Source organism: Anoplolepis gracilipes, chromosome 17 (assembly GCF_047496725.1).
Source record: "Anoplolepis gracilipes chromosome 17, ASM4749672v1, whole genome shotgun sequence".
NCBI lineage: Eukaryota > Metazoa > Arthropoda > Insecta > Hymenoptera > Formicidae > Anoplolepis > Anoplolepis gracilipes.
In genome coordinates this window covers 6,920,812-6,937,573 of record NC_132986.1, presented here as the reverse complement: position 1 = coordinate 6,937,573, position 16,762 = coordinate 6,920,812, and the positions used below count along the sequence as shown (strand labels likewise).

At 31.2% G+C, this 16,762-nt stretch overlaps 2 protein-coding genes across 7 annotated transcripts in view; one reads left to right on the top strand and one right to left on the bottom strand.

Moving 5' to 3' along the window:
- Bicc (protein bicaudal C) overlaps positions 1 to 12,503 on the bottom strand; it is a 35,860-nt gene extending 23,357 nt beyond the window's left edge. For 3 of the 4 annotated variants that reach the window (XM_072909891.1, XM_072909894.1, XM_072909893.1), the window contains exons 1-4: positions 12,365 to 12,503; positions 11,278 to 11,446; positions 9,409 to 9,704; positions 7,555 to 7,589 (exon numbers count right to left, since the gene is read on the bottom strand). In XM_072909891.1, the coding sequence (XP_072765992.1) occupies positions 7,555 to 7,589; positions 9,409 to 9,637 (264 nt within the window). In that variant the 5' untranslated portion in view covers positions 9,638 to 9,704; positions 11,278 to 11,446; positions 12,365 to 12,503. The other variant, XM_072909892.1, reaches the window with a different exon arrangement.
- Positions 11,541 to 16,605, top strand: Mettl14 (methyltransferase like 14). Of its 3 annotated transcripts, XM_072909904.1 has the most exons (7): positions 11,541 to 12,090; positions 14,155 to 14,502; positions 14,591 to 14,758; positions 14,867 to 15,043; positions 15,132 to 15,449; positions 15,731 to 16,113; positions 16,293 to 16,605. In XM_072909904.1, the coding sequence occupies exons 3-7, from the start codon at positions 14,702 to 14,704 to the stop codon at positions 16,528 to 16,530; spliced, it is 1,173 nt and encodes a 390-aa protein (XP_072766005.1). In that variant the 5' UTR covers positions 11,541 to 12,090; positions 14,155 to 14,502; positions 14,591 to 14,701; the 3' UTR covers positions 16,531 to 16,605. The 3 variants fall into 3 exon arrangements, with proteins under 3 accessions (XP_072766005.1, XP_072766003.1, XP_072766004.1); XM_072909902.1 differs by having other exon boundaries at positions 14,155 to 14,758; XM_072909903.1 differs by lacking the exon at positions 11,541 to 12,090 and adding an exon at positions 12,503 to 12,639 and having other exon boundaries at positions 14,155 to 14,758.
- Positions 16,606 to 16,762: the final 157 nt, after the last annotated feature.

Here is a 16,762-nt window from a genome sequence, read left to right as displayed (position 1 = left end):
AATTACAACAATTTGATATTGTGAATAATATTCAATATTGTGAAAGTAATTTTTCCACGTATTTTTTATGAGGCTAGAAAAGTAAAATTATATTTCAACCATGAAATGTTTGGTATTTCAAGGGCAGCAAGCTTTAGGTATACATGTTATCTGTTTGTCAGATAAAGTACTACTTTATGAAACTGTCAATTCTATCCCTTAAAGATTTCTATAGAAGATAAATGAGTTCTTTTGTCAGGAGAAAAGTCTCTTTTTTAATAATCAATGTTTCATATTTGCAAACGTCTCCACTTTATTTTGAAAATAAAATATGGTTTTTGTCAGGAGAAACATTTTTTTTGTAATAATCAATGTTTTATGTTTGCGAACTTCTCCACTTTATTTTGAAAAGAAAAATGTCTTCTCTAAAATTTTCCATTTTATAGATAGGAAAATTAACATCGTGAAAACAAGAAAGAGAGATAATGACTAGCAAATACAAGTTTTGAATTAACTATAAAATTAAATTTAATTATCTTTTCTATAAATATAGTATAATATCTAAAAAAATATACTGTTACACAAATTCATAATCGTCCTACATGTATAATGCAGCAGCAACAGCCGTTCAATATATATGTACGCGCATTTTTATAAATCTCTTTAAAAATTCTCGTAAAATTCAAAAAATCTTACAAATCTCTTTTTTAACCCGAGTAAATTTGAAAAACAAGCACATCTGTTTGTAATAAAGTCGTACTATTTATACATATATGTAATTCTGATGAAAAACGACCAAGAGAAAAAGTAACAAAAATCTTACAGTTGAGTTAAAATTCAAATAACTTTTTTGCTTGTACAATTTTCATACCAGAAATCTTTCAGGAAAAGAAGAGAATATAAAACACGAAAAAAGTTTTTTTATTTTTGCTTTCTTTGTTTAATATAATTTATATATAATAAATTGATTCTTACCTCACACACATCATCAAAATGTTTTGGCTTTTTGTTTATATATAAATTTTAATAGTAAACTATATTTTTTTAATATAAAAATGTTATTCAGTATAAAAAATTTCGCTTGATACAAAAAAAAATCTTCTATATTTTCGAATTGAAAACCTTTTCTTTCACATTTTGGTTTTAAATCATACTTAAAATGCTTTTGTGTTCTAGTCTCTATATTTACTTCATAAATTATTACATAGAATCTACCGATTATATTTTATTTTTATGGCTACACTTTCTAAACTCGAACAATTTCATAACCATAATATAACAAAATTAAGTTATACTTTTATAGAAACTCGAAATTCTATGTTCTCACGTTTATTCTTTTCTTTTACATTTTTATGTATATCTAATCTGATACGAAGTCTTTTCAGATTTATGTTTCAAGATAAGTCTTTATAAAGCATTCAAAGATATCTTTCTTAGGGACTCTATAAAACGTTCAAAGATATTTTGTCTAAAAAAGTGGGCAAGAAAAGAAAACAAAGACTTAAATGTTATTTAAAGTAAAGTAGAATTATAAACTATAGTTTTTTCAACGTCTTTAATTGCTCGCTATTTTTTGACAATTCTTTTCTTTTGTTTTCTTTTCTTGCCCACTTTTTTAGGCAAGATTTCTTTGAAGATCTTATAGAGATGCTAGGAAAGATCCTTGAACGCTTTATAAAGACTCATCATGAAACATAAATCTCAAAAGACTTTGTATCAGATTAGATAACTATAAGTTGATTGCTGTTAATCCGATACCGTAGAAGTAGAATGTATTGTACGCAGTAGCAAAATTAATAAGTCATCAAACGTGTTTATTACTGCTAAATACTTGTTATACATATGTCAATAGTATTAGAAAATTTCATTCGAATAAATACATCATTTATCCAAAAATGCGCAGTTTTAAAGCTTGTAACATTATAAAATCTACTTTTCTTAAAATATATGTAATGAGAAATTGCCTTATATAAATAATCCAGCGAATCACTAGGATAATTCGATGTTATTAACAAGACATTCGTCAATATGCTGATAGTGGTAATGTACATCGAAATATTAATGACAGATGTTTACACAATTTACAAGAAAAACACAGTTGAAAAGCAATACTCTAATTATAAAATTCAAATTATAAAATTTATTTCCATGAAAAAAACATCACGCTGCTATACTACTACTGATCAATAAAGAAAAAAATCAAAAAGATGGTCAAGCGATTTCATTTGGAAATATATACTGATATCCTTCGTGAACAATACAAGCCACTGTAACAACCAGTCAAATATGAATTTTATTAAGAAATAAGTAGATTGACCATTATTCGTAATTATTTCAAAACTATATATAGTTCTTTACTCATTGTTGCATCTTTTACTCTGTTAGTCTCAGAACAAATTTCTAAAATATTTTTGAAATTATTTGTTTATTAATTTTGAAAATGCACAAGTTGATGCAAATGTGAGATTTAAAACAAAGATTTATTTTTTTACTTTCTTTTCACTCTCGAAATTAAATAGGTAAAGAAATCAAATATGAATATGTAAAAATCGTATGTTAAATATTTTAGAGAAATTTAATCTTTATTAATCTTAATTTATATTTAAATTAAAATTAATGGTAATAGTTATAATAATATGATAGAGTTAATGCAATCCCTGATGTCATCAGAGGAGAATTGTTCTGTTGTGACGTATTAAATTAAATCTTGGTAAAAAATATAACTTTGTTTTGACATGAAATTATATCAATGCTAAATTGATTGATAACTTTATCGGTATCTTGAACATTTAATTTTTATATTTTTTCTTTTTTATTGTTATTTATTATTTGATTCATATCTGTAAATATCTTTTTTTTTAACTGAAAAGAATTTTGATATTGAAAAAATTATTTTATAATAAAAATACACAGACACTATTTATTTGTTGCTGCCATTTACAATGCTATAATTGCACTATGATCCATTTTATTTTCAAAATAAAATAACGAGAGATTGAAATTACGCGAGTATTAAAAGTGCATATCTTTCTTCCAATAAAATTGCGAATCTATGCATCATTGCAACAAACGAAATTATTGCCAAGACATGTACGACTTTATTATCAGCTTGCACGAGTCACTGATTAGAGAATAAATATGAGGGTCGATTCGATATGAAAATATCATTTAATCGCACATGTGTCGATTGCACAAGAAAGTTGACGAATAAAAGAAAATTAATGAAGACATTTAAACTATTGACTCATTCTTTATATAACTTTCATTCTATTTCATTAATCATTCATTAATGAGTACTTGATGATAGCCTTAGTTACTTAAATTTATATAACATACATATAATATTGTATTTATATAATATTGCAAAATTGAATGATTCATGATTCTAGAAAATTAAATCCACAGAATTTTATTTTCTTAAATTTTCAAACTGATTTCACAACTTTTCGAACACTCTATATTGATCAACGTAGACTAAGTACAATACATTTAAAATTTACTTGATATATATTCGCAATAAACAATTTGAAGATAGATTGCTGATCTTGCTTAAATGATAAAGATTGAATCTATCAATGATACGCGGTCAGAGTATTTATAGTATGTTATTGCTGCACAAAGTGTTGACCTATTCTATACCGCATGTCAAAAACTTACATGTAAGAGACTCCAAACTTTCACCGATTTAATCGCTCGAAAAAAATACCAGATTAGATTAAAGTATATTCATATACATTCACTTGCGCAATAGGTAAGATATCTTTTAAAACAAGATATTTATTGCATTTCAATACACACATAATAAACACATTATACTAACGAAAACTTTAAACTTTTCGAGATATAATTTTTTTTATCTACATTAAATATAGAACTGTAATTTGCACAGACGATCTCTCATTGTATTGATAAATAATCAAAATATTTATGCAATCTGATCGTGATAAATTAATCTTCGACTTCAAATATTTAGAACGTTTTCCGGTCACGTGTTATCCGTTATCACCGCACATATTATTATCGCCGCGAACCATTTTAATCCCGTATGTTGCGATTTCAGCAAATTGCAAATCTAATTTGACGAATCAATATCGAAGGACTGCTCGACTAAAGATTGCGAATTATGTAATATTCTATACGAGTGTGTGTTCGTCCACATGTACGCTAGATTAAACTTCGCGAAAACATAGATAGAAAATGTACGGAATGAACGCTTAAATTATTATTCAATCGATAAAACGAATGAACTGGTATCGAACCGACAAACAAATCGCGAGCTATAACACCGAGTGTGCATTGATCAAATATATTCCGTGAATTTTATGCAGAAAGATATGCAGAATACTTGAATTTTCTAATGCATTTATTTTTATCTATAATAATATGACTTTTTTTAATCATTCCATATTTGAGTTAGATTCCGATTGAAAAAATTGACATCAATATAATAAATTGATTACGAAATCTTGGCGATTATACACTACTCATGAATACTTAAAAGTTTCGAGTTACCTGCAGTAGGCTACATAAATACCTTATCTCACCGTAAAAACACGATATACTCATTAATTAGTGAAAATCTAATAACTAGTTGTTACTAGTGCGATATCTCGCTTATTGTTATCGAGTGGCAGGACCGGTCAAGGATTACAGCTGTGCTATAATTAACATGGCAGTATCGTCATTGAAACAGAGAGATGGAAAAACGACATAATCATCACATTTAAAGTGTGTCATTCTACATAACGCATGTTGAAAAATTTTAACATGTATTAGCCTATAATATCGGCTATGTCGGCATATATATATCACGATATAATTACTTAAAAGCGAGGAATGAAACGCGGCGGGAAGAACGCGGTGCCGTTAAAACCGCTCAATAAATAATCGATCCATGTATTTACAGCTCCCGCCCCTCTTACGCAACTTGCAGCGACGATAAGGATAAGCGCGAACATTGCCTTCGAACTTACTCGGTGAACGTTGTAAGGTGCCTCGATCTGCACGGAATGCTCGCGTTTCTTCGACGCGCGTGATCTTCCGGTAAAGTTTTAATCCGTTTCTTATCAAATCTGTTAAATACGCCGAAATTTCTCATCTACAAGTTCATTGAATAAATTCCTTTTTTGATAATTAATATTGAAAAAAGATATTTAACATTATTTGTCAATAAATTATTAAATAAATATTTAAGAAAATATTGTAAAGTTTAAAATAGAAATATAAATATAATGTCAATATTGTTATAATTAAATGAGGCATAAAATGATAAAAGTTATGCAATATATTTATTATAATGATTAATGTTTATATATCATTGATGTATAAATCTCACAATTTTATCAAAATGATTTCATCTTTCAACTTCAAACATTCTTCTCTCATATTTAATCCGAGTTTAATTAGAAAAATGTATTATTCAGTCGCCGAGACACTTCCTGCTGTTATCGCGATTACGCGATTCCTCAATCATACTCTCATTTGTGGGAGAATCGAGCGCGATTCGCCAATCAGTTTTCTCTATCGAGTTATCGTGTGAATAAGAAAGACGAAGAGAGTAGAGAAAGTACATAGTGTTACGTCCGATCCGTAAGCTTCCTGCTGCAGGCTTATTTCGCTATGATTGTAATTTCGAGTTACGTTATCACATGACGAGGAGAAAAACGAAGGAGAGAACGAGTTTCTTTGCACGCTCGCTCAAATTTCTCCAAGTCGTAATCCAGATTTTTCATGTGTTACCATAAAAATTTGATTCTTATTTCGATAGTTACTTTAATTATTTCACTTGAATAACAAATATTTTGGTATCTTCGTTGATTTTAATTTAATAGAAACTTGATTTGTAATCCTCTTTTGACAGAAAAAAAAAAATATATATATATATATATATATATATACATATTTTATTTGTAAATTTCTTATATTTTTATATATATTTTATATTTCTTATATTTCTATTGTGTTTATAAAAATTTTTTTCTTCGCAATTTATTGTCTCCTGTTCTACCATTATATAGTATATCAAAAAAATGAGACAAGTCGAAAAGATTAAATGAAAAAAATTAAATTAGTAATTAAAGCAATCTTTCAATCATGAGATACAATTCTGTGCAAAAAAATTCAATGATTGTCGAAATATCCAAAATTCCTCCAAAAAGCTTATGTTTTCCTTTGCTGCTATCAGCAAAGGAATCATGAACAATCGCAACTCGTACGACGTAACGCGAGTTATCGCGAGTTGCGACGCAAGAGGCGAAGAATACGTAAAAATAGCCTCTTTCACTTTCGCATAATCGCAAGGTCAGTGCGACGCTGCCTCGATGAGGAGACGGTATGCCTATATCGGTATAGCTCTAAACGCGATTAGCAAAATCAACGGAGTTAATCATGATATTTTCTTTAACCCCTTCGTGTCATATTGATATGCCATGAGTGCAAAGTTTTCATCCTTGACGGAAATCGTAGAATTCTCTCTAATAGACGTAAAAAGGGAGAAACTTAATTTCGTTGTCTGGTGGCCGGCACGAAATCCGACTTCGTGTCGGAAATAATTCCTATGTGTGGCAATTAAATGAAGAATCACTTATCATAATCGTACGTTTCTACATTTGCTTCCTACAGAGTGAAAGCTACAGAAATTATATATATTATTTGTAATTCCTTCGGTGTCCACATAATTCAGATATAATAATGACAAACAATATTTCTTTTTTTCAAGCCGAGTAATGCACCGGTGATTTAACGAGTAAAAAAATAATATAACACAAGGAATAGATAATTGTATGGAATACATATATCATTCCAAAATGTTTAAATTTTTAAATGATTAAATATCTCCTATAAATGCGACATTGAATTTATAAGAATCTGTTTTATAGATTTATTTTATAATTTATTATATAACTAATTTATTTTGTTTTTCTTTCATTTATCTTTATTTGTTTTACAAAATAAATTTGTCAAACATTATTATGTATTTTGACAAAATACTTTAAAATCCATACAATTAAATCAACGCGGATGACAAGAAACTTTTACCGATTTTATATTAAGAAATTATCTTTTGTAGCCAAGAGAAAGGAATTGCATCATCTACTATCATGATTTATCTTACGTGTTGCTTGTCAGCAGTAGTTGGATAGAAAGTTCTCACTAATCGATCAATGAAATCTTCGCGAGACTTTTTCGTGCCGAGGGTTAAGCAAGTTAATACAAAATCAACGAAATGCCATTTATCTCTGATATTTCTCTTGACGTGTATTAAAATTATTACTGTACATACAATAGTAATAACATTCTAAATCTTTATTGTGTCTTTTTCTTTTTTGTAATCAAAAGAGGATGATGTTAATTACAAAAGTTGCACAAGGGTCAAAAATTTGAATAATTAAGCTTAAGAAATATATATATATATATATATATATATATATATATATATAGAAAGTGAAAAAAAGAAAGAGAGAGGGAGAGAGAGAGAATTCTATGAAATACATTATATTTAAAAATTGATTGAAACTATACTTTTGAATAGAAACAGTTCGCATCTAAAAAAAATTGAAACGAAAAAAAACTTACACTATTGAAGAAAGTATCTGCCGGCTTGACATCACCTGCAAATGCAAAGATAAAATTAAAATATAAAATAATCTTTCTAACTTGGAAATTATTTTTTTTGTATATTTTTATTTATTTACATTTTATTATATTGTCACGTTCATCATCTATTTTATTATATTACTAACAAATTCTAGTTTCAAAAATTCGTTAGATAATTTAAATCACGTATTTCCGTTCCACATGCTTTAATATAAAATCATGAAAATTACTCTAAGTATACGTATTCAATAAGCAAAATAGATTTATATGTTGTTACTGCGCGATCGACTGAGCAATATTATTAAGCGATATAAGTACAAAAACATAAGAGGCTTGACAGCTGCTATGTAATCCCGTTTATAAACAAGCTGTCTATTTAAATTAGGATTCCAGGTATTCGCATATGCAAATAGCAGCAATAAAACGGACGATTAGAGGAAACTACTACTCCACTTATTCGAATAATTTAATAATAAAATAAGCTGATTGAGAGTAAACATTTAAATAAAAATCAACAGTATTATGTTAAAAATAAAAACATGTTGCGATTTAAAATAAAAGCTTTCAAAGCTTATTGTTAGTATAAGGACTAATGTATAAAAAGCATGACAAAAAACCTTCTATTTTTTCTAAATTACTTTTAGGACTTTGTTTTATTTATTAAACAATAATAATATATAAAAACAATGATTCCGCAAAATTAAATTTTACTTTTTATCAAATTAATTGTTTATCTAACATATAACAAAAGATGATAAAAATATTAGCAAAATTTTTTCAATGCTTTCTTAATATTTTTGAGATTGAAATACTTTTGTTGTTTGGTGAGTCGGAAAATTTTTCGCTTTCGCCGGCGTGAAAAGGTTACGAAAAGGAATCGAGTTCGACGGTTCGACGGTTCGACGGGAAAGCGAAAGTAGACTCTGCGCACGCGGGGACTTGTTCCGCTTCTCGAGTGTTATGGACACTCCAGAACCAATAAAGCAATAAAGGACACTGGAGTGTCTAGTGTATATCAAGAACGAGGAAAGGTTAAGCGTGAAATACATAACGGCAAAGTTATTGTCGAGAACGTGGCTCGTATGGCGTGTGATTTAACGCTGAATACGGTAGCGATCATGTATCAGGCCGAAATTAAATCCTCGTATCATAAAAATGAAGAGTCGTAATAAAAATAATAGATACTAAATTGGAGCATATATATATATAATATATACACGACAAATTTATAAATTTAAGGTTTACTCGAAAAAAATAATATCACATATTTATCTTTGTAATTCACCGAGATCTTTAATCTTTAACGCAGTTGAAGAAACAAATCGATTTAATTGTATGATGCCTGAATTTTGTAATATCTCTACTTTCTTTGATAACCCCCTTCACATTTTCTCTCGTAATCTGATATAATATTCATGGTCAGGAGAAAGTGTATAATAGTCTTCGGATGTTTAATATACTCAACGCTACAATAAATAGATTGGAATAATCCCTACATTTCCTATAATGTATTTAACTCAATCAAATTTTTTATGATCATCTATTCAACTCAATTTGCTTTCTATCAATGCTATGTGCTATTTCATAATCATATTATCACATAATCGATTTACTCTTTCTCAGGGAATATAATTTATATACTTAAAAATTTTACTCTTTTATTTTTAATTTATTCATAATGTAATCTTTTATATAATGTTTCTCTCGTTTTTTTATTAATCCAATTCTTTTATATTAATATAAATTTGCTGCTAAGGCCGTATTATTTTTTCGTACATTCTACAAAATATCGATTTAGCAAAACAATAATTTTGAGCAGTGCTCGCCACTCACCGAGAAGCATCTGTTCGAGCTTGCGACGATCTACCCGGAAGCGCTCCTGGTGCAGGTCCTCGGGGTCGCCGATACCCAGCAAGGCCGCGAGATCGCGCAACTCCTCACGACTCTCGAAGCCGGACTTGCCAGACACGCTGGTGGTCGCGGTACCCTCCGATGTCTCCGACATCGTCTCCGCTGTACGTCGTTGTTCGCCGTTATTTACCACCATCTCGTCGGGCCTCATCTTGTCGTCCGACGAGCGACGCGTCCGTCGCGACCTCCGCCTACCTCACCTCACCCACGTCGCGACGCTGTCAACACAACAAAGGTACTCGAAATAGAAATTAAATGTTGCACGTTTCATCCGTTTTGTATTCGTCTGAAAGAACTAAACTCGATCAAGAATACCTTCGTTAAATTGACGGTGTTCTATGCAAAGGAATATGGTAGAGCGCCATTTTACACAGACACACATTCATACTCACACATACTCATATACATCTCGTGTTAATTAAACTATTTATCCATAGTTAAATTATTATCCACGTTGGATTAATCTTTTGTAGGAGGCAGAGATTTTGCATTTTCGTTTTACAGTTATCATTAACGCGCGCGTTTGAATTCACGGTTCCACGTGAATGTTCTTGGGGTGGAAACGCGATTTTCATAATGATTTATGACGATCCGCGAAAAGATGCGATCACGTATTGTCCATGCCCACGTGTACGTCACGAGGATTTAATCAGAATCACGCGGATCACGATAATCAGGATCACGTGAACTGTCTCTTCAGCGCATAAATTAATAAAGCAGCATTTCTCATGGTGTCTATAATAGTTCGTCCTATCTACCGAGTAAAAGTTCTGTTTGGAGAAAGCGAAAACTGCATATTTCGCTATTATTTATAAATTTTTCGTTTATAAAATTAAACATTTTCTTCCGCATGCAACAAATTCGCCGAAATTCCTTCATTATTCCGAGCAAAAGATGGTTTGTTTGTTTCTGCATGGTTCATAATCTATACGAAAAAAAAAGGTAAACATCACGTAGGCAATACCAATCACAACGAGTCACGTAGACGTAATTTTATGTTCTATACAGAAGGAGAGAGAGATAGGTGTAAATTAATCTGATAAAATCGATCATTAAACGAATTATGATGTCTAATTAAATCTTTGATTATATTAGACATATATTAATATAAGGTTTAAATTATAAATGAATGTCATACAAAGTGTCATTACTATTTGATTGTTATTGTTATTTAATTATTATTTTTCCCGAATTCGGAAGTTGAAGAAATGAGAAAACATCGACAGAGCTCGAAAAATTATTGCTTCGTCTTTGATTCTTCCAGAATCTCAAACTCTGGAAAGAAATTTTTTATTTATCAAAAATATATCATGTTCCCGATTAAAAATGTGTACCAGATGTAGAAGATATTTCATTTTTAATGCCCAGATACACTCTTTATTTTCGTATAATTTCAAAATATACGTGAAGATCGGTAACATTGTATCGTTAAGTACAAACTAACGGTATCAGGTCAAACGTACAAACTGTGGGAAACGTTGCGTTTAGAAAGAATAACATCACATCACACGCGGAACTGTCGATTTGAAATAGAGAAGTAGTACCTTAACAAATAATACAAAACACCTAGAAAGACAGACACAAGTACACTTCAAAAATGTAACCTGAGTACGAATAGTGGTGTGCGATTTCTCATTGCAGAAAAAAAAAAAAACTGGATGTAGATACCTAGCTAAACACGAAAAGGTGTATAGGTCACAAATGTATTTGTGATAGAGGCTGGGTATGTACTTGATGGAGAAAAAAAGCACTTCACACATCTCACTTGTCGCTCAGGAATCCCGAACTGACCTGCACGACGACGATGACACTGTTGTCTATCTTATCGGAACGGGTGGTGTAGTGTCGCGGGGCCTGGTCCTGGTCCCGCCGGTGGGTCTCTGTCTCTTCGTCCCGGGTCTGGTCCTCGTCCTCGTTGCTGCTGCCGTCCAACTCGATCGGCGGCAGCGCTGTAACCAGCCTGTGTAATCGGCGCGAGTGAGCGAACGAGCGAGCGACGGCGGCGCGGTGTGCGGTGTAAACAAAGTAATGGCAGTGGTAAAAGGGGAGTTACCTGGGTCGCGGGGTGCAAGGGGCTCGGCAATCCGTTTCTCGGAATTCGGCTCGAATTTCGGGGTAAGCACCGGGCCGCGAGGCGGCAACCAATCGCGACACAAATATCGGACGATTCACCCGGTTTTTATTATCGTGCTATCTCTTCTCTAGAAGGGCTCCTCGCATCGGCGCCTCGCTACCGGACCTATCGATGTGTAATATATGTACATATGTGTATTTGTATAAATATACAAACATATATATATGTGACACATATATACACATATACGTATAGCCGAGACCTTTGTCGGAGAACGCCGGCAAAAAATTGTTTTCCTGGCCACGTGTCGGCGAACGGCGTGTATTACACGTCCGGCGTGCCGGATTCATTTTCGAATGAAAATTCGCGCTTACGACGACGGAGAATCAGAATCAGAAGCGGAATGGAGGAAGTTTAGAGCGCATGTACTTTTAGACGGAATTTTCCAGGGACAATCTGTTGATCGAATGTGACGCATATGTATAGAGCACAAGATTGACATGTCAAAGACTTTCATCGACATATAGGAAGTAATTTTCTATAAGAAAATACGTATATTTTTGTATTATAAAATATATACAGGTTCATGTAAATTCTTTTATCAAGAGAAAGAATTCATTCTTCTTTCGTAAAAATATTCAATATATGTGAAATAACCTTTTTTCTTTATATATATATATATATATAGAATTTTGATCTTATTTAATATTCAAAAATATAATCTTTTTAATTTTAAAGGAATACCATTGTACAGAAAAAAATAAACCTGCATATATAGCATAAGAAATGCATGTTTGCACTTACCTCTTTGGCGTAATCCATGCGCGCCGATCTAGCGCTGGTGGAAGAGCCACGTGTACCGATCAGGCACCAATTTCAAAGCCGACTGACGCACGCACGTAAGCGAGAACGGAAAGTCAGTGTACGCGCTGCACTTGCGACAATGACGTCAGTGAACGCTTCCTCATTTTCCTGGCGAACACTCTTGTCGCTGCTGATGCCTTGATCTGATTGTATCTCGCTCTTTCATCGGGCGCTGGGTTTCTTCTTTTGAATACACATTTCTTTTTCTGATACAGGTAGTTACTTGACTTTCTTTCTTTCTCTTCCTCTACCTGGATTGATCTCTGTGTTAGCTAAATTGTCAGTGAATCCGACTCACTCTTCTCACTTAGCCAACAAATTGGAAATTTTCTGTTCTGTTTCTCTTTACCTAGTTGTATGTATTCCTTCTTTTCAATTATATGCTGTTCCTTTTGGTTGATTCTTTTGCTTAACTATGCATTCTTTTCTGCATAAATTGACATTTTTCCGTCTATTTTTGCATTTTTTTTCATTGAGCTGGCAGTCCATCTCATCTGATTTTATTCTTTTCTCACTGCGTAATTGTTTCTGCATTTCCTTTGTTTGAGCCTTTTTCTACTTCTGATTAAATGCATTTTTGTAACAAAGAATCAAAAAGTTCGCTCCACAACTATTTATCAAACCATATACAACACCATATACATATATCTATTTTAACGTATGTGATAATGTTTCAGTCTCATTAGTAGGTTTGTAGTCTTATTATATGCAATGTGTAAAAAAATTTGTCTCCTAGAAATTAAATTCGACTGAGAACAGAAATGATAGACCGAAATAATGCATGATAAGTTTCTTTTTTTTCTTTCAATTAATTGTAGCTCGTAAATTTAATAATATGATATAATGATAATCGAGAAATAACAATCAAGTTGATTAATGAAGTTATTAAAATATTTTCCTGTTTAATTTGGAACTAAATGATAGGCAGAATAAATAGATTTTTAGTATAATATATAAATGATTATTAAAATATTTTTCTCTTTAATTATGAACTGAATGATAGGCAGAATAAATAGATTTTTAGTATAATATATAAATGCAACGATTCTCTCTTATGACAGTTTTTCCACAAGTAATTTTACAGATAGTAAATATATTTATAGAGAGAATTCTATATATATGTATATATATATATATATATATATATATATATATAATATATTTGTTTATATTGTCTCTCCTTTTCGTTACATTGTATATACAGTAAGAAATAGAACAAAAATGAAGTACAAAATTCGACGAAAATTTAAACCGACACTTTTCTATCTTTTTTTCTTATCTTTCATATATCTTGTATATATTAATATGCATACATAGTATGCCAAATTTTTTATACATACAGATTTTTTGTAAATTTTAAATCAACTTTCCTGCAACGCATTAGAAAGATAGATTTACATCTTTCAAGATTATTATATTTAATGTTGAAAATTATCTATAATATTTTATATTGCATGGTTATTTAGTATTCACCATTGATAGCTCGTGGAATGTATATACCATAATTATTTATTATATATATATATATATATATATTTATTTATTATAATTTATTATATATATGATAACATTTAATATTATATTTTATTTATAAATTTAATATATAATATGTTCTTATAAATTTCTTATTATATTGTATTATATTATATATTGTAATTTTGATAATCGTGTTTCCTACATATAGATTTTATGTATAGAAAATTAGACAAAATTTTAAATAATTTTTACAGATATTTTATTTATACCTAATGACTTATGACAGCATTGATGCGACGTGGTAATGTAGTAATCGTCATTACCGATACAACTAATCGTCGACGTAACCTCAATTATTTCAACTGGCGTTTTGACGATTTTGCTATGACTGGTATCAGCTGATACATGTCGGCATCTGATAAGAGGTTAAATAGTGCGTTACAGACGTCGACAATTTCTCAAAGTTTCTGTAAAAACTGAAATACAAGATTAAACAAAACAAGAAACAGGGAGAAGAAACCGTGCTATTGTGTTTTAAAAAGAACAAATAAAAGCAATGAAATCAAAGATGAAGTTTCTCTCTAGTTAAATGAAACTACATTGTATGTGTAAATAATTATCAAAGTCATAATAATCTCTTTGTGAGAGAAACAAATTACGTTTCTTTTTACACATCCATTCAATCTTCAGGTTAAATTTTTTTTACCCGAGAGTAATGTATAATTCTCTGCAAAATGAATCGAAATCTATCGGATATGTTTACATGATGTTTATGATGTATTGCAAATAAAAATATAAACGATGCTGCAAGCTCGTTGGGAACGTTCTCAGAAACGCAAGAAACTCTTAGCACAAACGGTGAGCATCAAAACACACTCTAGGAAAGAAGTGACAGTCTTAAACTTTTAGGTTAGATATATACAAAAAACAGGTGATGTATTTATTTATTTATTTTTTTGTTTACAGCTGGGAGTTTCCAGCGTGGATGAATTGCGACAAATTTTGGGAACAGATGTGGAGGATACACAAAAAAAGAGGAGCAGGCTGTCCAATGATAAATCTGACAATGCAGTCAAGGATTTGAAAGATGACGCTGCTCCAACGGATGAGATTGTTTATAAAGATTCTTCAACATTCTTAAAGGTATTTATCCATATTGTTTATATTCGAATATTATTATTATTATATGTATTAAATTATTTTACATTTAATATCCTATGTATGTTTAAAGGGAACACAATCGTCAAATCCACACAATGATTACTGTCAGCATTTCATTGATACTGGCCAACGGCCACAAAACTTTATCAGAGACGTGGGTTTGGCAGATAGATTCGAGGAATATCCGAAGTTGCGCGAACTGATTAAACTGAAGGATGATTTAATCGCGGAAACCGCGACCCCGCCAATGTATCTAAAAACAGATCTGCTGTCGTATAACTTGAAAGAGCTCAATTGTAAATTTGATGTCATTCTTATAGAACCACCTTTGGAAGAATATCAGAGAACATGTGGCGCAACCAATGTGCAGCTTTGGAATTGGGACCAAGTTAGTCTCACAATCATATTTTATTCTCTTAACCATACGCACTTTTTTTTCGAAACAATTGCAATCCTTGCAATTAATTAAAAATATATATTCTAAACTTTTCTCGCATTTATAGTAAAACATAATAAAGTAATAAATAATTTCATTCACAGTAATAAACAGATTGTACATGCTAAAAACATTTCAGTCTCAGACCATCTGTAATTTCAGTTTCCGTCTTGAATTTATTCAGATTGAAAAATTAATTAATTTTATCATTTATTTCCGTTTGCCCATCGTAGATAATGGAGCTGGATATTGGTGAAGTGGCCGCCAACCGAAGCTTTGTATTTCTTTGGTGTGGTAGCAGTGATGGCTTAGACATGGGACGGTTTTGTCTACGTAAGTGGGGTTTCCGGCGTTGCGAGGATATTTGCTGGATCCGTACAAACATCAATAATCCGGGACATAGTAAAAATCTAGACAGCAAAGCAGTGCTGCAGAGGACGAAAGAGCACTGCTTGATGGGTATTAAGGGTACGGTACGACGCTCTACCGACGGTGATTTTATCCACGCAAATGTCGACATCGATCTCATCATATCGGAGGAGCCCGATTATGGATCCATTGAAAAACCTGTGGAGATCTTTCATATCATCGAACACTTTTGTCTTGGCCGAAGAAGGTACGCGAATATAATATGCAATTATCTACAAGTAAATTAAGCTCAGAATTTATCTCTCTAATATAAACTAGAAATTTATTATTGATATTTAATTTTCCAAAAGGATAATTTTGAATACTTTTCCTTTTTTATACTTATCTGTTTTTCGCGGAAAATATCACGTCCATCGTTCTGTTCAGGCTACATCTCTTCGGTCGCGATAGTACCATCAGACCTGGTTGGTTAACCGTTGGACCAGAACTGACAAACACGAATTTCAATGCAGATCTTTATCAGAGTTACTTCGCCAATGGACAAATTACTACGGGTTGCACCGAGAGAATAGAGGCGCTTAGACCAAAATCACCACCGCCCAAGGGAAAAGTATCCGGTCGAGGTAGAGGAGGTTTTAATCGTGGCAGAGGTAGAGGGAGATAAATTTTAGAATTCTGCATTATATGTTTCGAACATTATTATAATAGATGGAAAAAATACAAAAAGTAATTACGAAGACACAGTGTGAGATGTCTCTCTTGAAATATTCTTCACATATCTTAATTCAACAAATTTTTAGAATCGATCTTTGTTTAGGATGAACTCAATATAATTATTTATTTAAGTATAAATATCATATGTATATATATATATATATATATATATATATATATAT